Source organism: Nycticebus coucang, chromosome 2, assembly GCF_027406575.1.
Source record: "Nycticebus coucang isolate mNycCou1 chromosome 2, mNycCou1.pri, whole genome shotgun sequence".
Lineage (NCBI taxonomy): Eukaryota > Metazoa > Chordata > Mammalia > Primates > Lorisidae > Nycticebus > Nycticebus coucang.
Genome location: NC_069781.1, coordinates 9,055,631 through 9,078,842, shown reverse-complemented (window position 1 = coordinate 9,078,842; position 23,212 = coordinate 9,055,631). Strand labels below are relative to the sequence as shown.

The 23,212-nt window shown below is 48.6% G+C and overlaps 2 protein-coding genes across 2 annotated transcripts; one reads left to right on the top strand and one right to left on the bottom strand.

Moving 5' to 3' along the window:
- Positions 1 to 39: 39 nt before the first annotated feature.
- Positions 40 to 23,186, bottom strand: TRUB2 (TruB pseudouridine synthase family member 2). Its single transcript, XM_053561498.1, has 8 exons — positions 22,970 to 23,186; positions 22,461 to 22,592; positions 13,404 to 13,478; positions 11,256 to 11,317; positions 6,648 to 6,729; positions 5,519 to 5,591; positions 4,117 to 4,253; positions 40 to 3,331 (listed from the first exon to the last, which is right to left on the bottom strand). Exons 1-8 carry the CDS (start codon positions 23,076 to 23,078, stop codon positions 2,991 to 2,993), a joined length of 1,011 nt encoding a protein of 336 aa, XP_053417473.1. The 5' UTR covers positions 23,079 to 23,186; the 3' UTR covers positions 40 to 2,990.
- Positions 7,099 to 7,847, top strand: LOC128567670 (ubiquitin-conjugating enzyme E2 variant 1-like). The gene is made up of 2 exons (XM_053565089.1): positions 7,099 to 7,176; positions 7,554 to 7,847. The coding sequence occupies exons 1-2, from the start codon at positions 7,099 to 7,101 to the stop codon at positions 7,839 to 7,841; spliced, it is 366 nt and encodes a 121-aa protein (XP_053421064.1). The 3' UTR covers positions 7,842 to 7,847.
- Positions 23,187 to 23,212: the final 26 nt, after the last annotated feature.

The following is a 23,212-nucleotide window of genomic DNA, read 5'->3' as shown; positions in this document are numbered from 1 at the left end:
CAATTTCTATTGTTTAGCCAACCAGTTGTGGTACTTTCCTTCTTTCTTTTTTTTTTTGAGACAGAGCCTCAAGCTGTCGTGCTGGGTAGAGAGCTGTGTCATCACAGCTCACAGCAACCTCTAAACTCCTGGGCTTAAGTGATTCTCTTGCCTCAGCCTCCCAAGTAGCTGGGATTACAGGTGCCCACCACAATGCTTGGCTAATTTTTGGTTGTAGTTGTCATTGTTGTTTAGTAGGCCCGGGCTGGATTTGAACCAGCCAGCTGTGGTGTCTGTGGCCGCTTGAGCTTCAGGCACCAAGCCATGTGGTACTTTCTTAAGATACCCCCTGGCAAACAATTACACCATGCCCACCACCCATGGCAGTTGGCTACTCTCTCTTTTTTTGGCTACTCTCTTTTTAATCGGCCTCTCAAATAGCATCAATGTTATTCCTGAACACAAGGAGGGAAACCCAACCCCTAGCTGACTTCTGAACCAGAGTGAGACCTCATCTCTAAAAATAGCTGGGCGTGGCTCAGCGCCTGTAGCTCAAGTTGCTAAGGCACCAGCCACATACACCAGAGATGGTAGGTTCCAATCTAGCCCAAGCCTGCCAAACAGCAATGACAACTACAACCAAAAAAAAAAAAAATGGCCAGGCGTTGTGGCAGGCATCTGTAGTCCCAGCTAATTGGGAGGCTAAGGCAAGAGATTCACTTGGGCCCAGGAGCTGGAGGTTGCTGTGAGCTGTGATGCTACAGCACTCTACCCAGGGCGACAGCTTGAGGCTCCCCCCCAAAAAATAGCTGGGCATTGTGTCAAGTGCCTATAGTCCCAGCTAATTGGGAGGCTAAGGCAAGGGGATCACTTGAGTTTGATGTTGCTGTGAGCTATGACGGCACAGAACCCCAGTGAGGGTGACAAAGTAAAACTTACTTTGTCTTTTTTGAAACATAGTCTCACTATGTCACCCTTGGTTTTTGTCTTTTTTGAAACATAGTCTCACTATGTCACCCTTGGTTTTTGTCTTTTTTGAAACATAGTCTCACTATGTCCACCCTTGGTAGAGTGCTGAACTCTTGGGCGTAAGCCATTCTCTTGCCTCAGCCTCCCAAGTAGCTGGAACTACAGGCACCTGCCACAACACTGGCTATTTTTTTTTTGGTAGAGACGGAGTCTCATTTTATCACCCTCAGTAGAGTGCTGTGGCGTCACACTGCTCACAGCAACCTCCAACTCCTGGGCTTAGGTGATTCTCTTGCCTCAGCCTCCTGAGTAGCTGGGACTACAGGCACCCACCACAACACCTGGCTATTTTTCTTTTTTTTTTGATTGTTGCAGTTTGGCGGGGGTCAGGTTTGAACCCGCCACCCTTGGTAGATGGGGCTGGTGCCCTACTCACTGAGCCACAGGCGCTGCCCAACGCTTGGTAATTTTTTTGTTGTTGCAGTTATCATTGTTGTTTAGCTAGCCGGGTCGGGCTTGAACCTGCCAGCCTCAGTGCATGTGGCTGGGGCCATAATCACTGTGCTATGGACGCCCAGCCTGTTTATTTTTTTGAGACAATAGTCTCACTGTGTTGCCCAGGCTAGAATGGTGTGGTGTCAGCCTAGCTCCCAGCAACCTCAAACTCCTGGTTTCAAGGGATCCTCTTGCCTTAACCTCCAGAGTAGCTGTGTCTAAAGGTGCCCACCACAATACCCATCTAATTTTCCCAATTTTAATAGAGACAGGATCTCTCTCTTGCTCAGGCTGGTCTCGATCTCCTGGGCTCAAAGGATCTTCCCACCCCGGCCTTGGAGTGCTAGCATTATGGGTGTGAGCCATCACTCCTAGCCTAGATTTCTTTTAATACAGCGTTCATATTATTTGCCTAATTTTCTTTCTTTTTCTCTTAACCTCAAACTCTTGGGCTCAAGCAATTCTCTTGCCTCAGCCTCCCAAGTAGTTGGGACCATAGGCGTCAGCCACAACACCTAGCTATTTATGTTTGTTCATTCGTTTAATAGCCCCGAGCATGTGGCCAGTGCCCTAACCACTGAGCCAGGGGCGCCCAGCCAATTTTCTTTCCTTTTTTTGGAGATAGTCTCTTTTTGTTGCCCTTGGTAGAGTGTGTGGCATCACAGCTCACAACAACCTCAAACTCTTGGGCTCAAGCGATTCTTTTGCTTCAGCCTCCCGAGTAGCTGGGACTACAGGATACACCTGGCAATTTTTTAAATTTTATTTATTTTTTTTAGACAGGGTGTCACTATGGCCCTCAGTTGAATGCTGTGGTGTCACACAGCTCACAGCAACCCCCAACTCTTGAGCTTAGGCGATTCTCTTGCCTCAGCCTCCTGAGTAGCTGGGACTACAGGTGCCCGCCACAACGCCCGGCTATTTTTTTTGTTGCAGTTTGGCCAGGACTGGGTTTGAACCTGCCACCCTCGGTATAAGGGGCCGGCGCCTTACGGACTGAGCTACAGGTGCTGCCCACACCTGGCTATTTTTAGAGATCGGGTCTCAGTCTGGCTCAGGCTGGTCTCAAACCTATGAGTTCAGGTGTTCCACCCACCTTGGCCTCTCAAGTGCTGGGATTACCATGCATGGTGAGCCACTGTGTCCAGGCTACTTGACTAATTTTCTTTTTTTTTTTTCGGCCGGGGCTGGGTTTGAAACCGCCACCTCTGGTATATGGGGCCGGCGCCCTACTCCTTTGAGCCACAGGCGCTGCCCCTATTTGCCTAATTTTCTCACCCTTCTTATTATTTTCTAAGAGCTCTGTTTATTATGGCTATTTGTCCTCAGTTAAAGATACTACAATACTGTTATCAGTCTATCATTTGTTTGTCATCTTTTCCTCCATATAGTTTTTTCTTTCCATTTGGGTCAAGTCCAGTAATTTTTCCTATTACAACTACTGAGTTTTGTGTCACATGCAGAAAAGCATCCCCTACTCTCACTTTATGGACATCGGGTCCAGCTCACAAGCAGTTCTTCTATTTACCCACTCAGTCTCCCACCAGCTAGCTGCCTGGCCTTTCAATGATAGCATCACTCTCTAGCCCAAAGGCAGAGCTTGGGCCCTCTGAGTGCCAGGGCCACCCTGGACTGGGGAGCTGCGTGGTGCCCAGCCCTAGCCTCAGGGTCTTCTCCAGCTCTGTAGCTACCCGGGGAGCAGCAGCCTGGATGGCATCCAGGATATGGTCTAGGTCCCACTGGGTCCTCGGGAGGGCATCATCCAATGTGAAGACACCATCTCGTGTGCGTCGCACTTGGGAACAAACAGCAGTGGTCTTTAGTTCCAGGCCAATTTCATGCACCAGCTTCCTCAGCAGTTTCTGTGTTTCATGCATGCACTGGACCTCTGTCAGGGACAGAACAACGGACATGGTGATCAGGAGCAGTCTCTGGGGGCTGGCTGATCTAAATCCATTCCCTGTGGATTCCTCCTAGTAATGTTAACCACCTGAGCAAGACACCTTAGCTCTCTAGGCTTTCCTATTGAGAGTACAGTTTGGGGTAGCACTCTGGCCCTGCCCAGACCTGCTAAGTCAGAATCTCCCTTTTAAGATCTCCAGGTGATCTGTGGGCAGGGCGGTTTGAGAAGCTCTGCTCTGAGACTTTGTTTCCTCACCTGTAAAATGAGGGCTATGACAAGTGAAAGAGATTATTCATAGAAGGTGCCTAGGGTTGGCAGAGGCTTGGTCAGTGCCCAAGCAGAGCAGTACGAATTAATATGATCAACAGAGAGGAAGGGAGTGGGGAGCACACAAAAGGAAAAAATATAAACGTGGTGCTGAGCTTGGGGGCACTGGGGAGTTAAGAGTTGTGTCTGATAGGACCATGACAACTTGAACCTCTGGCAGCTCTGGAAAACAGCTGCTAAATATAACCTTTGCTTTTTAAGGTCTGGTTTCAAAGGGTGACAGCAGGATAGATAGGAGAGCTTTGGTTCCGTGTACTATGATCAACAAAGTCCAGGTCAGGGCTAGGAAGGAAGTCAGCGCCCGATGCCCTGGACAGCACAGATCAGGGCTGGTGTGCCTGTCTCGGCCAAGTCAGAGGACAGCAGCCTCTGCAAAGCATTCTACAGTGACTCCCAAACCCAGGGGCTCCAACTCAGTGCTCCAGCTTCCTGCGGCAACCTACCTAGGAGGAATTCTGGAGGTGCAAAGTGAAGGCATCGGATGCCAGTTATCAGCATGGGGGACTTGTTCATGGGCCGGATCAAGCCTCTCACGGCCATCTCATAGGCTTCCTGGGTCTTCAGGTCCAGGTTGGAGTACCTGAGGATCAGTAGGGGCTACAGTCTTCCCAGGGCTGGACTGACCACCTGATGCTAACCTTGCCCCACTCAAGAACGGCCCTTTCCGGAAGCTCATTAGCCTTCTGTGTGCTCTGCCACCCCTGCCCCTCCAGCCACCCTGGCAGCAGCTTCTTTCTGTGTCCCCTGCAATTGCTAAATGTAGTCTCTGCATGCCCCCCCCCCGCCGACTTCACATATACTGACCCACTTAAAACCTGGGCTCTGGCATCTCAGCTTGGACAGCTCGCAGGCTCCTCACTCTCAGCCCAATACAAAGTAACTCAGGATTCTCCCCCACCATGGAGTCAGTTGCCTAGATGTCCGCTAGGCTCTTCCTTCCCTGCCACTCCATTGTGCTGTCCATCCCTCACTCTTGGCTTCACAGCTCATAACCCAGATGTGCAGGGAGGGCCCTTCGTGTTGGCTGCTGAGGCACTGTCTTTGCATCCAATTGGGTTCCCGCCAATCTCTTCTCCACATGGCCCCCAGGAACAGGACTGCAGTACACTTGCTATTTCAGACCTGAAAATGGCTCCCCACTACCCTTGCCAACTTTGTCTCACTGCCCGTCACTCTTCCCTTCCCCTCATGCCCCTGAGCTGGGCTCCATCCTGGTTTCTGAGCATACAAAGTTGTCTTACAACTCTGAGCCCTAGCACAGGACATTCCCACCGCATTCCTCCCTGAACACAGCCACGTGTCAATTTCACACTTGTCCCTGAAATGATGTTGCTTAGGGCATTTTCTCTGATCCCTTCAGGTAGTTGTTCTGCTGGTGTCACCCTACACATAGAAATCACTGTGCTCAGGTACAGTGTGCCTAAGACGAGGGCTCTTTCTGTTCCAAGTACACAGAAAAGGCAAGTAAGGCTCATGTAGGTGGGCAACCCAAGACCACACTGTTGGCGTTGGGCACAGTGAGGAATCCCAACCAGGCTGGCTCCAGGGCCCAAGCTCTCAGGACATGGCTACTCTTGTTCTTGGGCTCTACGCTGCAGTGATGTGAATCCTTGGTTTCCTCCCTGTCATAACAGGTCCTCCCAAGGATAGTTGCCATCTCCTGCTCCTCTAGGCCTCCCAACAGGTGCCACCTAAGACCTGGCACACAGAAACAACTCTGCGTGCCGAGGTGCTTCCCATGTGGTTCCAGGTCCTAAAAACAAGATCCATGGAATGTGCCCGAGGGTGGGCAGAACTATGAGCGCCCCAGGTGCTTCTCCTCGCTCTCCCGAGGGCCCCACATACACCACCAGGGCCTTCTGATGGGAGCCTTGGATCACAGCCAGGATGCGGTCCAGCTTCTCTCTGGTCACATGGTCTGGAAAAGATAGGAGGTGGTGCACAGGTGAGACTGGGCCACCTTGTCCTCCACACCAGTCCCATGTTTGCAACCTGGAGAGGGATGTTTTGGAGGGATTCCCATGGCAGGGGTGGCTGGGAGTACTTTGAGAATCTGATGAAAGCTTTGCACCTTCTTCTCAGAAAGATACATGTGGGCTGGGCGCAGTGAGTCATGCCTGTAATCTTGGCACTCTGGGAGGCTGAGACGGGTGAATTGCCTGAGCTCAGGAGTTCAAGACCAGCCTGAGCAAGAGTGAGACCCCCCTGTATCTAAAAATAACTGGATGGGCAGTGCCTGTGGTTCAGTGAGTAGGGCGCCGGCCCCATGTACCAAGGGTGATGGGTTCAAACCCGGCCCCGGACAAACTGCAACAAAAAAAAAATAGCTGGGTGTTGTGGCGGGCGCCTGTAGTCCCAGCTGCTCAGGAGGCTGAGGCAAGAGAATCGCGTAAGCCCAAGAGTTAGAGGTTGCTGTGAGCCGTGTGACGTCATGGCACTCTACCCGAGGGCAGTACAGTGAGACTCTGTCTCTACAAAAAAAGAAAAAAAATAGCCAGACATTGTGGCGGGTGCCTGTAGTCCCAGCTACTTGGGAGGCTGAGGCAAGAGAATCGCCTAAGCCCAGGAGTTGGAGGTTGCTGTGAGCTGATGCCATAGCACTCTACCAAGAGCTATAAAGTGAAACTCTGTCTCAAAAAAAAAAAAGAAAAAAGACAAATCCTTAGTCACTATCCTGAGAGGCTATCCAGACCAAGTGTGGATGTGGAGAAGGTTTCTCTAGGGTGGTGACTTTTGAAAAGCTGAAAAATTTATACTATCTGAAAAGAAACTAGAATATTGGAGGTGAGACTTGAGCCAGGTGAAGAGGTGAGCACGGGCTATTCTTAGAAGACAGATGACATGTCCAAAGTCCCAGCTGGAGCTTGGTGTGTCAAGAGTAACTCATAAGGGATCAGTGTGACGCAGGTAAGGGACAGGAGTCAAGCCAACCCAAACCTGGAGGGAGGCAGTGGCAGCTTCCCTGGTGTCTCACCATATGTGGTCTTCTCCACCAGCCGCCCATCCTCACAAAAGTCATCTGTGGCTTTGCCCAGGAGGCCGCGTACTGTATAATCCTTCAATGACAGGGAGGGAAAGATCTGGTCATTGTCCCCACGCTAAGCCTCAGCAGCTCATACCCCAGAGGTGCGAGACTGAGGAGTTCCCTCAGAGCTCAGGTACCCAGCCCCTGCCCAGTTCTTCCACTGCCCCCTAGGGAAGGGCATGGGCTCCGCTGTGTGGCCTTCAGCAGCTCTCTTTATACCCGAGCTCTCTTCTGTGACCTGAGGTTGGTGAGAGGGCCAATCTCATAGTGCTATTGTAGATTCGGTGAGACCCTGTACCTGGTTCCCAGTCAGTGGACCTCCCTCAAGATCACTGGCTGGGTTCCCACAACCAGAGCACTGGTGACCTGCAGAGGCACAAATGGCTGCCCTGCAAACACTATGTACCTCACATCTCTCCACTGTAGCCTGACCTGCCAATTTGCCACTGAGGCCTCCAGGCATGCCCCGTGGGCTTCTGTAAGCCCCTCCGATGTGACTACACTTACTAGGCCCGGATCAAGGCTGTCCTCTGCTGTGCTCCCAAGAACTCCAAACTCCTCCACATCTATGCAACTGATGATGATATCACAGACATGGTGACAACAGTGACATTTATTGGGCATTTATTATGTGCTAAGGACTGTGTTAAGCACTTTATATGCAGTCATTAATTTAATGTTCCAAGTATAGTCTTCCTATAGGGGAAAGACTATCATTTCCACTATAGAGACGAGGAAACTGAGGCACATCAATATTAAGAAATCAAGAAATCCACCCAAGGGACAAACATCTGGCAGAGTGATAGAAGCTGAGTTTTAAACTTAAGCCGGAGCGACAGCGATGCAAGATGGTAGCCACCATGGGCTCGGACAATTTATGAAAACCGAATATACAGCCTTAAAAGAGAATGTGGACCTAAATACCCAGAAGCACCACCCTTTGTAAGATTTGTAACAAAAATTAATATGAATGGAGTTAATAGTTCTAATGGAGTGGTGGACCCAAGAGCCATATCAGTGCTAGCAAAATGGCAGAATTCATATAGCATCAAAGTTGTCCTGCAAGAGCTTCGGCACCTAATGATGTCTAAAGAAAATATGAAACTCCCTCAAACACCTGAAGGACAGTGTTACAGCAATTAATCAAAAGGAAAACCACAGGCCCTCCTCCTTCCCCCTATTCGATTTAAGCAGTCTTCATTTTCCACAGTAGTAAATTTTCTAGATACGTCTTGTAGACCTCGAAGTATTGGAAAGGAAGCTCCCATTCAAAGGCAATTTATCTTAAGATACTGTAAATGATACTAATTTTTTGTCCATTTGAAATATATAAGTTGTGCTATAACAAAAAAATAAAAAAATAAAAAAAATAAACTTAAGCCATTTGGTTTCAAAATTTGTGCTCCTATTTATTTATTTATTTATTTATTTTTGAGACAGAGACTCAAGCTGTCCCTCTGGGTAGACTGCCGTGGCATCACAGCTCACAGCAACCTCAACTCCAGGGCTCAAGCGATTCTCCTGCCTCTGCCTCCCCAGTAGCTGGGACTACAGGCGCCTGCCACAACGCCTGGCTATTTTTTGGTTGCAGCCGTCATTGTTCTTTGGTGGACCTGGGCTGTATTTGAACCCACCAGCTCAGGTGCATGTGGCTGGCGCCTTATCTGCTTGAACCACAGGTGCCGAGCCTTGTGCTCCTTTTTAAATTAATCTTTTTTTTTTTTTTTTTTTGAGAGACAGAGTCTTACTTTATGGCCCTCGGTAGAGTGCCGTGGCCTCACACAGCTCACAGCAACCTCCAACTCCTGGGTTTAAGAGATTCTCTTGCCTCAGCCTCCAGAGTAGCTGGGACTACAGGCGCCCTCCACAACGCCTGGCTATTTTTTGGCTGCAGTTTGGCCGGGGCCGGGTTTGAACCTGCCACCCTCGGTATATGGGGCCGGCGCCTTACCGACTGAGCCACAGGCGCTGCCCTTAAATTAATCTTTATCTAAAAAAAAAATTTTTTTTTAAGAGACAGAGTCTCACTTTGTTGCCCTTGGTAGAGTGCTATGACGTCACAGCTCACGGCAACCTATAGCTCCTGGGTTTAGGCAATTCTCTTGTCTCAGCCTCCCAAGTAGCTGGGACTACAGACACCCACCACAATACCCGGCTATTTTTTGTTGCAGTTCCACCAGGGTTGAGTTCAAACCCATCACTCTCGGTATAGGGGGTCGGGGCCCTACTCACTGAGCCACAGGAGCTGCCCGTTTTGGGGTTTGTTTTTTTTTTTTTGAGACAGAGTCTCACTATGGCACCCTCAGTAGAGTGCTGTAGCATCACAGCTCACAGCAACCTCAAACTCTTGGGCTTAAGCAATTCTTTTGCCTCAGCCTCCCGAGTAGCTAGGACTATAGGCACCTACCACAATGCCCGGCTATTTTTTAGTTGTAGTTGTCATTGTTGTTTAGCAGGCCTAGGCCGGGCTCAAACCCGCCAGCTTCAGTGTATGTGGCTGGCACCCTACTTACTGAGCTATGGGAGCTGAGCCTAATCTTTCTTTAAATTTTTCATACAGAGTCTTACTCTATTGCCCCAGCTAGAGTGCTGTGGCATTATCATACCTCACTACATCTTCAAACTCCTAGGCTCAAACAATCCTCCTGCCTCAGCCTCCCAAGTAGCTAGGACTAATAGGTATCAACCACCACACTCTGCTAATTTTTATTTTATTTTATTTTTTTAAGACAGAGTCTCACTGGGCGGCGCCTGTGGCTCAGTGAGTGAGTGGGGCGCCGGCCCCATGTGCCAAAGGTGGTGGGTTCAAACCCAGCCTCGGCCAAACTGCAACAAAAAAATAGCCGGGCATTGTGGCGGGAGCCTGTAGTCCCAGCTGCCCGGGAGGCTGAGGCAAGAGAATTACGTAAGCCCAAGAGTTAGAGGTTGCTGTGAGCCGTGTGACACCACGGCACTCTACCGAGGGCGGTACAGTGAGACTCTGTCTCTAAAAAAAAAAAAAAAGACAGAGTCTCACTTTGTTGCCCTCAGTAGAGTGCTGTACCATCACAGCTCACAGCAACCTCAGACTCCTGGGCTCAAGCAATTCTCTTGCCTCAGCCTCTCAAGTAGCTGGGACTACCGGTGCCTGCCAAAACGCCTGGCTATTTTTAGAGATGGCGCCTCACTCTAGCTCAGACTGTTCTACAACTCATGAGCTTAAGCAATCCACTCACCTTAGCCTCCCAGAGTGCTAGGATTACAGGCGTAAGCCACCATACCCGGCCAATTTTTCTATTTTTAGTAGAGATGGGGTCTATTTCTTGCTCAAGCTGGTCTCTAACTCCTGAAGTCAAGCAATCCACCTACCTAAGCCTCCCAAAGTACTAGGATTACAGAGGTGAGTCACCACGCCCACTGGGGCCCACATTTTTAGTGGTTAAGAACACAAATTCTAGGCCACACACAGTGGCTCAAATCTGTAATCTTAGCACTCTGGCAGGCTGAGGTGGGAGGATCCTTTGAGCTCAGGAGTTTGAGACCAGCCTGAGCAAGAATGAGACTCTGTCTCTAATAAAAATGGAAAAATCAGTCATGTGTTGTAGCAGGTATCTAGAGTTCCAGCTACTTGGGAGGCTGAGGCAAGAGGATCAGTTGAGCCAAAGAGTTTGAAGTTGCTGTGACACCATGGTACTCTACCCAGGGCGACACAGTGAGACTTTGTCTTAAAAAATAAAAAATAGGCTCGGCGCCTGTGGCTCAAGCGGATAAGGCGCCAGCCATATAAACCTGAGCTGGCGAGTTTGAATCCAGCCCAGACCCGCCAACGCCAAACAACAATGACGGCTGCAACCCAAAAAAAAAAAAAAAAAATTGCCGGCTGTTGTGGCGGGTGCCTGTAGTCCCAGCTACTTGGAGGCGGAGGCAAGAGAATCGCTTGAGCCCAGGAGTTGGAGGTTGCTGTGAGCTGTGATGCCATGGCACTACCCAGGGCGACAGCTTGAGGCTCTGTCTCAAAATAAATAAATAAATAAATAAATAAATAAATAAATAAAATAAAAATGTGGGCCCCCAAATGTGGCACCTGTTCACATACATTGTGGTATCAAATTCCATAGCCCCCACCCTAGATGGTAAGCACCCTGAGGGCTAGATGATGACATCCACTTCTTAGTCTTGGGTAGAGAATGGAAAGCTGCTGTGATCAGGCTCTGATGTCTCAGAGATCTAGGTTCAAATCCTAGCTCTTAATGCCCTATACAGGCTGTGTGACCTGGACAAGCAGTATCCCCTCTGTGAGTCTCAGGTCTGTTATATATAAAGTAGAATTAATAACAGATTCTACTTTATAGGGGAGTTGTGAGGCTTCCATAAGGGAATCCATATACAGTGCTCAACCAGTAGCGTCAGCACATTATAATGCCAATAGTTAACTGTTACTCTAGCCTCCCCTAGCACATGACTACAAAAATGCTTGTGACAGCCTGGGTGCTTCTCTATGGATTCTCTAAGTTTCAGAGGTTGGTGACACCCTAAGAAATAATCAAGGGATAGGCGGGCTGTCCCCAGCCCCCATACCTTGGTGAGATGAGCTTCATAGATGCTGGTGAGGAGACTGCATCCCTGTCCCACGCCGAACACTGAAAGACAGCCAGCCTCATCTCATACCTGGCACCAGCTTCCATCCCCACCACTGCCATTAGAATATTCCCTTCTCTGATGCTATAAAGCCAGCAAGAGGCCAAGATCTTCTATAGGAGCAATCAAGGTCCTCTGGGCATGTCAAAATGTGAGTTTGTAGGTAGTATCACCCAAAGACCTGAATCTGACTCAGGTGGAAAGGGGGCTTGGTATTCTTAGTAAGGAGATTCTTTTTTTGTTGTTGTTGTTGTCGTTGCAGTCTTTGGCTGGGGTCAGGTTTGAACCCGTCACCTCTGGCACATGGGGCCGGTGCCCTACTCCTTGAGCCACAGGCACCACCCTAGTAAGGAGATTCTAATATACTAAAAAGAGATCACTGACCCAGTCTATAACCTGTCCTCAAATCAGGAATGGCTATGAGCATAACCTTTAACTTCTTTTGGCCACAAGTACATCAGTAAAATGTATGTATAAATAGTATCTGATCCCACAGGTACTGTGCAAATTGAAGGAGGCAACTGTGCTGGCCATGCACAGTAGCTCATACGTGGGCAACATATTGAGCTAACCCTAACCCTAACCCTGTCTCTACAGAAAATTAAAAAATTAGGCTGGTGTGGTGGCATGGGCGTATAGTCCCAGCTATTCAGGAGGTTGAGGCAGGAGGATTGCTTAAGCCTAGGAGTTTGGGGTTGCTGTGAGCAATAATGACACCAGTGCACTCTAGCCTGGACAACAGAGTTAAAGCCTATACCTTTAATAAAAATAAATAAATAAAAGGAGACAACACACAGGCAGGAAGCAGTCAACACAAAAGAGGGGCCCACTGTGGCCATTTCCTGCCTTCTTCCTGGTCTGTTTCTCTCTCTCGCTGAAGGAGAGGATGACCCTGCATTCACTCTTAGAGAAGGAGAATAAGGAGAGGGGAGTGAGGTCATGTCTGCTTGCCCGTACCCTAGGAAGCAAGATAAGGTGTCTGTGACTGTCATAGCTGACATAACTATTGCCATTATAACGTGCTGACTCTAAGGACACAGACGGTTCATGACTAGGGATTTGTGTATCCAACTCCAGCAACATCCAGACCCTGGCCAATGGGGCCAGAGTCATACACTTGGCTTCCCTGTATCATGATGATGGTTTCCTTCTTTGAGCCAAGGGCATTCATTAGCCAAGGGACCCAGGACAAGTCGCCTAAGCTTCTTGAGCCCTACTTTCTTTTGTTCTTTTTTTTGAGACAGAGCCTCAAGCTATTGCCCTGGGTAGAGTGCTGTGGCATCACAGCTCACAGCATCCTCCAACTCCTGGGCTCAAGCGATTCTCCTGCCTCCGCCTCCCAAGTAGCTGTGACTACAGGGGCCTACCACAATGCCCGGCTATTTTTTGGTTGCAGTCATCATTGTTTGGTGGGCCCAGGCTGGATTCGAAGCCACCAGCTCAGTATGTGGCTGGCGCCTTAGCCGCTTGAGCCACAGGCGCTGAGCCTAGAGCCTTACTTTCATCAACCATAAAGTTATCTACCTAGTAAAGTTGTTCTGGCAAAAAAGTATCATGGAGGGCCTTGAACCACATGTCATATGTATGAATCACTCCATCAAGGTAGATGATTACGGTTTTTTTCTTTTGAGACAGTCTCACTATGTCACCCTGGCTAGAGTGCCGTGGCATCAACAGCTCACAGCAACCTCAAACTCTTGGGCTTAAGCAATTCTCTTGCCTCAGCCTCCAAAGTAGCTGGGACTACAGGCACCCGCCACAATGCCTGGCTATTTTTTTGTTGCAGCTGTTATTGTTGATTTTAGCTGGCCTGGGCTGGGTTCAAACCCACCAGCCTTGGTGTATGTGGCCGATGCCCTACCCACTGAGCTACCAGTGATTATGATATTTATCACCCTATGATTGCTACTCTCTCACCAATCATCTCCCCAGCTGAGCAGGCTTGAGGCAAGAACCAGTAGCAAAAACCTGCCACTCACTTCCAGTGAGAACTGTGCTCTTCTTCCAGGCAAGAACTGTGCTCCTGGTAGCTCCCCGATCCTTCCCAATCCCTTATCACTGCATCTCCAGGCTTACCACATCACCTACCAAGCACCCCAGAAGCCTGGGCATCCAGATGGTGTCCCACACCAACCTTCAGACTGGTGAACGCCGGTCCACGCACTGGAGGAAAAACCAAAGTTCATTTCTTTAATCTTCGGATTATATGATCACCTCATTCCTAAAATTGAGCCTCATGGAGCCCAAACTAGGATGATTGACGCTCAGGCTTCCCCACTACGGAATCGGGGACTCTCAAGCATTTCCTCAGTTCCCTGGGGTCCACAGAAAGGGCAACCCAAGATGCCTCTTATTCTGATTATCATAATTTTCCCAGTGAGAGGCTTTGAGAGGACTAGGTGTAGACTGGGGAACAAGATTGTGGAGTCCCTGCCAACTCTGTTGAAGGAAAGTCCTGGTAAGAAAATAGAGGTTCCTGGCCAGACACAACCTTGAGCCTAGTCGTTCAAGGTTGCAGTGAGCTATGATTACACCACTACACTCCAGCTGGGTGACAAAGTGAGACACTGTCTCTAGAAAAAAAAAGAAAAAAAAGGCTCAGTGCCTGTGGCTCAAGTGGCTCAGGCGCCAGCCACATACACCTGGTGGGTTCGAATCCAGCCCGGGGCCTGCCAAACAAACAACAATTATGGCTGCAACCAAAAAATAGCCGGGTGTTGTGGCAGGTGCCTGTAGTCCCAGCTACTTGGGAGGCGGAAGCAGGAGAATCTCTTGAGCCTAGGAGTTGGGAGGTTGCCGTGAGCTATGATGTCACCGTACTCTACCCAGAGTGACAGCTTGAGGCTCTGTCTCAAAGAAAAAAAAAAAAGAAAGAAAGAAAAGAAAAAACAAACAAAAAGAAAATGAAGGCTCTTTAAGGTAGGACCTGGGTCTGTCTGTTCACAGTTCTACACAGAGCCCAGAACTCACTAGCTGCTCAGAAAATAACTATTAAAAGAATAAATGCAGGAATCAGCCAGAAGAGTTTACACTTCTATAGATCAAGAGGAAATTAGGGGAAGGTACAATGTGGTTAACAGCCTACTGAATCGGGGCTATGTTACTTAATGCCAACACATAGCCAAGCTTTCATTTATGAAAAGAGACTAGGACCTATCTCACAGGAGTCTGGTAAATTGTCAGTGAGAAAATACGTGAAGAAAGCTAAACACAATGCCTAGTAGAAAGCAGATGGCGATACTTGATACATTATACTTGTTATTGTTAAGGATATGGTCCAATCACTAAATATCACAAGTTGAAGGACTTTTATTTATTTATTTTTAGAGACAGAGTCTCACTTTATCGCCCTTGGTAGAGAGCAGTGGTGTCACAGCTCACAGCAACCTCCAATTCTTGGGCGTAAGCCGGTCTCTTGCCTCAGCCTCTCGAATAGCTGGGACTACAGGTGCCCGCCACAATGCCCAGCTATTTTTTGTTGTGTTTGGTCAGAGCTGGGTTTGAACCCGCCACCCTCAGTATATGGGGCTGGCGCCCTACCCATTAAGCCACAGGCCTCGCCCAAGTTGAAGGACTTTTAAAGGTCTGATTGGCTGGGCGCAGTGGTTCACATCTGTAATCCTAGCAATCTGGGAAGCTGAGATTGGTGGAATGCTTGAGTTCACAAGTTTGAGACCAGCCTAAGCAAAAGTGAGACACCCATCTCTACTAAAAATTGAAAAACTAAGATTGCTTAAGCCCAAGAGTTGGATGTTGCTGTGAGCTGTGATGTCATGGCACTCTACCTAGGGCAACAGCTGGAGACTCTGTCTCAAAACAAACAAACAAAAAACAAGGTCTGATCAAGGTCAGCTGCTCACACCTATAATCCTAGCACTCTGGGAGACCAAAGGCAGATGGATTACCTGGCTCAGAACTTTGAGACTAGCCTGAGCAAAGCGAGACCCCATCTCTACTAAAAAGAGAAAAACTAGCCACATGTTGTGGCAGCTGCCTTTAGTTCTAGCTACCCAAAAGGCTGAGCCAAGAGGATTATCTGAGGGGCTGGGCGTGGTGGCTCACATCTGTAATCCTAGCACTTTGGGAGGCCGAAGTGGGCGGATTGCCTGTGCTCATGAGTTCAAGACCAGCATGACCTAGAGACCTTGTCTCTAAAAATAGCTGGGTGTTGTCTAGGACGCCTGTAGTCCCAGCTACTTGGGAGGCTGAGGCAAGAGAATCATTTGTGCCCAAGAGTTTGAGGTTGCTGTGAGCTATGATGCCAGAGCACTCTACCCAGGACAAAAAATATGAAGACTCTGTCTCAAAAACAAACAAAAAGGCTCGGTGCTTGTGGCTCCAGTGGCTAAGGCGCCAGCCACATACACCTGAGCTGGCGGGTTCAAATCCAGCTCAGCCCGCCTGACAATGACGGCTGTAACCCAAAAATAGTCTGGCGTTGTGGCAGGCGCCTGTAGTCCCAGCTACTTGGGAGGTGGAGGCAGGAGAATCGCTTGAGCTCAGGAGTCAGAAGTTGCTGTGAGCTGTGATTCTATCTACCCAGGGGAACAGCTTGAGGCTCTGTCTCAAAAAAAAACAAAGAAAGAAAGAAAGAAAGAAACAAAATGTTTCTGATCAAGCCTCTGCCCTCCTTGACACATCTTAATCACATCTGGTGATGGACACATTACCCAGAACAGTTTCGTTCTTAGCCAACTTTGTTTACTAAAAAGTCACTCTTTACCAGTAACCCTAAACCCCTTCCTTAGGACTTCTACCTAAGGGTCTCAATTCCCACCTGGAATCCCAGAATAGTAAAACGACTGTAGGAAACTACAGTCCAGGGCGGCACCTGCGGCTCAGTGAGTAGGGCGCCAGCCCCATATACTGAGGGTACGGGTTCAAGCCCAGCCCTGGCCAAACTGTAACAAAAAATAGCCGGGCACCTATAGTCCCAGGTACTTGGGAGGCTGAGGCAAGAGAATTGCCTAAGTTTAAGAGCTGGAGGTTGCTGAGAGCTATGACGCTACGCACTCTACTGAAGGCGACAAAATTAGACTCTGTCCCCCCCCCCCCAAAAAAAAAGAAACTGTAGTCCAGAAGCCAAATCTGCAAACCTGGTTATTTTTTGCTTTTTATGACACATAATTTAAGAATGTTGGGCAGCACCTGTGGCTCAGTGAGTAGGGTGCCAGCCCCATATACCAAGGGTGGCGGGTTCAAACCCAGCCCTGGCCAAACTGCAACAAAAAAATAGCCAAGCGTTGTGGCGGGTGCCTGTAGTCCCAGCTACTCAGGAGGCTAAGGCAAGAGAATCACCTAAGCCCAAAAGCTGGAGGTTGCTGTGAGCTGTGATTTCATCGCACTCTACTGAGGGTGACAAAGTGAGATTCTGTCTCTAAAAGAGAATGTTATTTCCAGGCCGGTGCAATGTCTCACACCTGTAATTCTAGCACTCTGGGAGGCCAAGATGAGTGGATCGCCTGAGCTCAGGAGTTTGAGACCAGCTTGGGCAAGACGGAGACCTGCTCTCTACTAAAAAAGCAAGAGAATTGCTTCAGCATAAGACTTTGAAGTTGCTGTGATCTACAATGATGCCATGGCATTCTACCCAGGGCTACAGAATAATACTCTGCCTAATAAATAAATAAATAAATAAACAAATAAATAATTCTCTTGCCTCAGCCTCCCGAGTAGCTAGCCTACAGGCACCCGCCATAATACCTGGCTATTTTTTGTTGCAGTTTTGGCTGGGCCAGGTTCGAACCCACCACCATTGGTATATGGGGCCGGTACCCTACACATTAAACCACAGGTGCTGCCCCTTCTTTTTCTTTTTCATTTTTAGTTTTGGCCAGGGCTGGGTTTGAACCCACCACCTCCGGCATATGGGGGCATTTGAACCACAGGCACTGCCCCCCTTCTTTTTCTTTCTTTCTTTCTCTTTTTTGAGACAGAGTCTCACTATGTCGCCCTGAGTAGAGTGCCATGGCGTCACAGCTCACAGCAACCCCAAACTCTTGGGCTTAAGCGATTCTCTTGCCTCAGCCTCCCAAGTAGCTGGGACTACAGATGCCCACAGCAACCCCCAGCTATTTTTTTGTTGCAGTCATTGTTAGCTGGCCCGGGCTGGTTTTGAACCCACAACCCTTGGTGCATGCACTGGCACCGTAACCACCGTGCTACAGAAGCAGAACCGATTTTTCTTTCTTTTGAGTTTCTCACTCCATTGCCCTGGGTAGAGTACTGTGGTGCCATAGCTCACAGCAATCCAAATTCTTGGACTCAAGTGATCCTATTGTCTCAACCTCCCAAGTAGCTGGACTACAGAATCCCACCACAATGCCTGGCTAGGTTTTCTATATTTTTTTTAGTAGAGATGAGGGTCTCACTCTTGCTCAGACTAGTCTCAAATTCCAGAGCTCAAGCAATCCTTCCACCTTAGCCTCCCAAAGTACTAAGATTATAAGCGTGAGACACCATGCCTGGCTTTATTTTCCCCACTTTTCAATGGTTCAAAATAAATCAAGAGAATAACACAGTTGTCCCTCAGAATCTATGGGAGATTGGTTCCAGGATCCCACACAGATACCCATATCCACAGATGCACAAATGCCTTATATAAAATGGTATAGTATTTGCCTATAACCATCCTCCCATATACATGAATCTTTAAAACCCTTTTTTTTTTTTTAGAGACAGAGTCTCACTTTATCACCCTTGGTAGAGAGTGCCATGACATCACAGCTCACAGCAACCTCCAACTCCTGGGTTTAGGCGATTCTCTTGCCTCAGCCTCCCTAGTAGCTGGGACTACAGGCGCCTGCCACAACGCCCGGCTTTTTTTGTTGTTGTTGTTGCAGTTTGGCTGGGGTTGGGTTTGAACCCACCACCATTGGTATATGGGGCCAGCGCCCTGCTCACTGAGCCACAGGCACTGCCCTTTAAAACCCTTTTTTAGAGACAGAGTCCTGCTCTGTTGCCTAGGCTAGAGTGCTGTTGACATGATCATAAGTCGAAACCTTGAACTCCTGGCTTTGAGCAATCCTCCCACCTTGGTCTCCCAAAGCGCTGAGATTACAAACTTGAGCCATTGTGCCTAGCCTATCCCATATATTAATACTTTAAATCATCTCTAGATTATATATAACACCTAATACATATACCTACACCTCACTTTATTTGCATAGATTCAATGTAGTGCATGAATCTGAATAGTGCATGGTAAATTCAAGTTTTGCTTTTTGGAACTTATCAGATTTTTTTTTTCCAGTTTTTGGCGGGGGCTGGGTTTGAACCCACTACCTCCAGTATATGAGGCCAGCACCCTACTCCTTTGAGCCACAGGCACCGCCATTTTCTTCCTTTTTCTTTTTTTAGAGACAGGGTCTCATTTTATCACCCTCAGTAGAGTGCTGTGGTGTCACAGTTCACAGCAACTTCCAACTCCTGGGCTTAGGTGATTCTCTTGCCTCAGACTCCCGACTAGCTGGGACTATAGGCACCCACCACAACACCCCACTATTTTTTTTTTTTTTTTGTAGAGACAGAGTCTCACTGTACCGCCCTCGGGTAGAGTGCCGTGGCGTCACACGGCTCACAGCAACCTCTAACTCTTGGGCTTACGCGATTCTCTTGCCTCAGCCTCTCGAGCAGCTGGGACTACAGGCACCCGCCACAACGCCTGGCTATTTTTTTGTTGCAGTTTGGCCAGGGCTGGGTTTGAACCGACCACCCTTGGCATATGGGGCCGGCGCCCTACTCACTGAGCCACAGGTGCCGCCCCACCCCGCTATTTTTTTTTTTTTGTTACAGTTTGGTCGGGACCAAATTCAAACCTGCCAGCCTCAGTACTTGGGACCAGTGCCCTATCCACTGAGCCACGGGCACCACCCTTTTCCTTCTTTCTTTCTTTTTTTTTATTGAGGCAGTCTCACTTTGTTGCCGTCGGTAGAGTGCTCTGGTGTCATAGCTCTGGTGTCCTCCAACTCTTGGGCGCAAGTGTTCCTCTTGCCTTAGCCTCCCAAATAGTTGGGACTATAGGCACCCACCACAACACTCGGCTATTTTTAGAGACAGGGTCTCGTTGCTTGGGCTGTCTCTGAACCATCAGCTCAGATAATCCACCTGTCTTGGTCTCCCAGAGTGCTAGGATTTTAGGTGTGAGCCATTGAGCCCAGCCCAGATTTTTCTTATAATTTACTAATCCTTTCTTCCACTGTAGAAGATTTTTTTCTTTTTTTTTGAGACAGAGTCTCACTTTGTTACCCTTGGTAGAGTATTATAGTGTCATAGCTCACAGCAAACTCAAACATTTTTTTTCTTTTTTTTTTTATCATAACTTTTTTTTTTTTAATTGTTGGGGATTCATTGAGGGTACGATAAGCCAGGTTACACTAATTGCAATTGTTAGGTGAAGTCCCTCTTGCAATCATGTCAAACTTTTTTTTTTCTTTAATTTTTTTTTAGAGACAGTCTCACTTTGTTGCCCTTGGTAGAGTGCTGTGACATCATAGCTCACAGAAACCTCCAACTCCTGGGCTTAGGAGATTCTCTTGCCTCAGCCTCCCAAGTAGCTGGGACTACAGGTGCCCGCCACAACGCCTGGCTATTTTTTTTTTTGTAGAGACAGAGTCTCACTTTATGGCCCTCAGTAGAGTGCCGTGGCCTCACACAGCTCACAACAACCTCCAACTCCTGGGCTTAAGCGATTCTCTTGCCTCAGCCTCCCGAGCAGCTGGGACTATAGGCGCCCGCCACAATGCCCGGCTATTTTTTGGTTGCAGTTTGGCCGGGGCCGGGTTTGAACCCGCCACCCTCGGTATATGGGGCCGGCGCCCTACCAACTGAGCCATAGGAGCCGCCCCGCCTGGCTATTTTTTGTTGCAGTTTGGCTGGGGCCGGGTTTGAACCTGCCACCCTCGTTATCTGGGGCTGGCGCCCTACCCACTGAGCCACAGGCGCCGCCAACCAACCTCAAATTCTTGGGCTCAAGGGATTCTCTTGCCTCAGCCTCCTGAGTAGCTGGGACTACAGGCACCTGCCACAACCCCCAGCTATTTTTAGAGATGCAGTCTCACTCTTGCTTGGTCTGGCCCGAACCCCTGAGCTCAGGCAATCCACCAGCCTCGACCTCCCACGGAGTCCAGCCACACAGCCAAAGATTTTTTAAAAAATGAATATTTCAGGGCAGTGCCTATTGCTCAGTAGGTAGGGCACTGGCCCCATATACCGAGGGTGGCAGGTTCAAACCTGACCCCGGCCACAATGGAACAAAAAAAATAGCTGGGCATTATGGTGGCTCCTGTAGTCCCAGCTACTCGGGAAGCTGAGGCAAGAGAATCACTTAAGCCCAAGAGTTGGAGATTGCTGTGAGCTGTGACGACACAACACTCTAATGAGGATGACAAAGTGAGACTCTGTCTCAAAAAAAATAATAGTAATAATAATTTGCTTGGTACCTGTAGCTCAAGTGGCTAGGGTGCCAGCCACATACACTGGAGCTGGTGGGTTTGAATCCAGCCTGGGCCCACCAAACAACAAGGACAACTATAACTAAAAAATAGCCAGGCATTGTGGCGGGCACCTGTAGTCCTAGTTAATTGGGAGGCTGAGGCAAGAGGATTGCTTAAGCCCAAGAGTTTGAGGTTGCTGTAAGCTGTGACGCCACAGCACACTACAGCTTGAGACTCCATCTCAAAAAAAAAGAAAAGAAAAGAAATTGCTATTTAGGTCGGTGCCTGTGGCTCAAAGGAGTAGGGCACCGGCCCCATATACCGGCCCCATATACCCCCAAGGTGACGGGGTTCAAGCCAGGCCCTGGTCAAAAACTGCAAAAAAAAAAAAAAGCTGGGCATTGTGGTGGGTGCCTATAGTCCCAGCTACTTAGGAAGCTGAGGCAAGAGAATCGCCTAAGCACAGTTTGAGGTTGCTGTGAGCTGTGATGCCACAGCACTCTACCAAGGGTGATAAAGTAAGACGCTGTCTCTAAACAACAAAAATTTCAATTCACAGTTGGCCAAATCCATGGATACAGAACCCACGGATAAGGAAGGCCAACTATACTTTATGACATGTGAAAATCATATGAAATTCAAATGTCACTGTTCATTAATAAAGTCTTTTTTTTTTGTAGAGATAGAATTTCACTTCATGGCATGCCGTGGCGTCACACAGCTCACAGCAACCTCCAATTCCTGGGCTTAGGCGATTCTCTTACCTCAGTCTCCCAGTAGGTGGGACTATAGGCGCCCACACAACGCCAGGTTATTTTTTTGTTGCAGTTTGGCCAAGGCCAGGTTTGAATCCGCCACCCTTGGTATACGGGGCTGGTGCTCTACCCACTGAGCCACAGGCGCCACCCCATAAATAAAGTCTTATTGGAACTCCACTAGGCTCATTCTTTCAAACTTGCCTTAGTTTCCCTAGTAGCTGGGACTATAAGCGCCTGCTACAATGCTAGCTAATTTTTCTATTTTTAGTGGAGACAGGGTCTTGCTCTTGCTCAGGCTAGACTGAAACTCCCAAGCTCAAGAGATCCTCTTACCTCTGCCTCCCAGAATGTTAAGATTACAGGCTTAAGCCACTATGCACCCCTCAATCCTCCACCCATTCTTTTCAATATTGTTTGTAGTTATTTTATGCTACAATAGCAAAGTTGAGCAGTTGCAACAGAAAACACAAGACCTGCAAAGCATAAAATATTTAACATCTGGCTCTTTCCAGGAAAGTTTGCCAATCCCTGCTGTAATACTTCATCCCCACTCTGGAGCTCCAAAGGCCTGCCACAGAGTTTGAACACTGGGACACTGACTCTGCTCAGGTATTTCCTGGGAAGTAACACCCAGGAGGATTATTTTTTTGAGACAGAGTTTCACTCAGTTGCCCTGGGGTTGAGTGCCACAGCATCATAGCTCATACCAACCTCAAACTCTTGGGCTCAAGCGATCCTCTTGTCTCAGCCTCCCTAGTAGCTGGGACTATAGGTGCCCACCACAACCACTGGCTAGCTTTTCTATTTTTAGTAGAGATGAGGTCTTGCTTTAGTTGAGGCTGGTCTCTAATTCCTGTGCTCAGGCAATCCATCCTCCTTGGCCTCCCAGAGTGCTAGGATTATAGGTTGAGCCACAGCCGCCCGGCCCAGGATCCTTCTTGTATCTGCCTTACCCAGTGGATGGCTGGTGAGGGTGGGCACACTGGTGGCTGTGAGTGTCAGCTCCTTCTCTTCACTGTCTTCTGTGGGGCCCAATAAGAATCGAACACGCTGTTCAGGGGCCGGAGGTTTCTTAGCATTTAGACCTAAACACACATAAAGTAAAAAATATCTTCTCAATTTTGTTCCAACATCTGGGGCAGAGGTGGGCAAGGAAGTATGAAGATGTAGAAGACAGACGAGAAGCGCACGGTATAGAGAACAGAATGGCAGAAGATAAAAAACAGACTAGGGTTCAAATCCTACTACTTATCAACCTTGTGACAGCATTCAAGAATGAGTCAGTTTCCCTATCTGAAAATAGAGGAAAGCAATAAGTAATGAAATTCATAAACAGAAGGTTGAGGAAAGCGCTCTGCCCAAACGCAGATCACGTGGTGTCATTTTGCAGGCCGAATCAGATACGGAGACCGACTTCCAGCAGAATGGGCCTGGGGTGGTGGGTCTGGTTCCAGGCACTCACCCTTCAGAAGTTGCAGCTCTATGTTATCCCGCAGGTGCTTCCATTTTAATCCCGGGGGCTTATAGACCGCGAAGAGCCCATTCAGCCGCGCCAGGCCAGCCGACCTCATACCCGAAACCCGCGGTCGGGTTCTCGGGAAAAGTGGGGTCTGGACGGAAGGGCCGTACAGTCCCGCCCTCAAATGTGGTACTTACATGGGCGCCGCCATGTTACACAGCCGGAAGAGGTTCTCTTCTTATTGTC

Coding starts and splice junctions, on each gene's coding strand:
- LOC128567670 (XM_053565089.1), top strand. CDS start 7,099: ATGTACCTCACATCTCTCCACTGTAGCCTGACCTGCCAATTTGCCACT. Junction 7,177..7,553: donor GGCATGCCCCGTGGGCTTCT/GTAAGCCCCTCC, acceptor GCAAGATGGTAG/CCACCATGGGCTCGGACAAT.
- TRUB2 (XM_053561498.1), bottom strand. CDS start 23,078: ATGAGGTCGGCTGGCCTGGCGCGGCTGAATGGGCTCTTCGCGGTCTAT. Junction 13,479..22,460: donor CCTCACCAGCCATCCACTGG/GTAAGGCAGATA, acceptor TTTTTCCTCCAG/TGCGTGGACCGGCGTTCACC. Junction 11,318..13,403: donor CCAGGCTTCTGGGGTGCTTG/GTAGGTGATGTG, acceptor GCTGTCTTTCAG/TGTTCGGCGTGGGACAGGGA.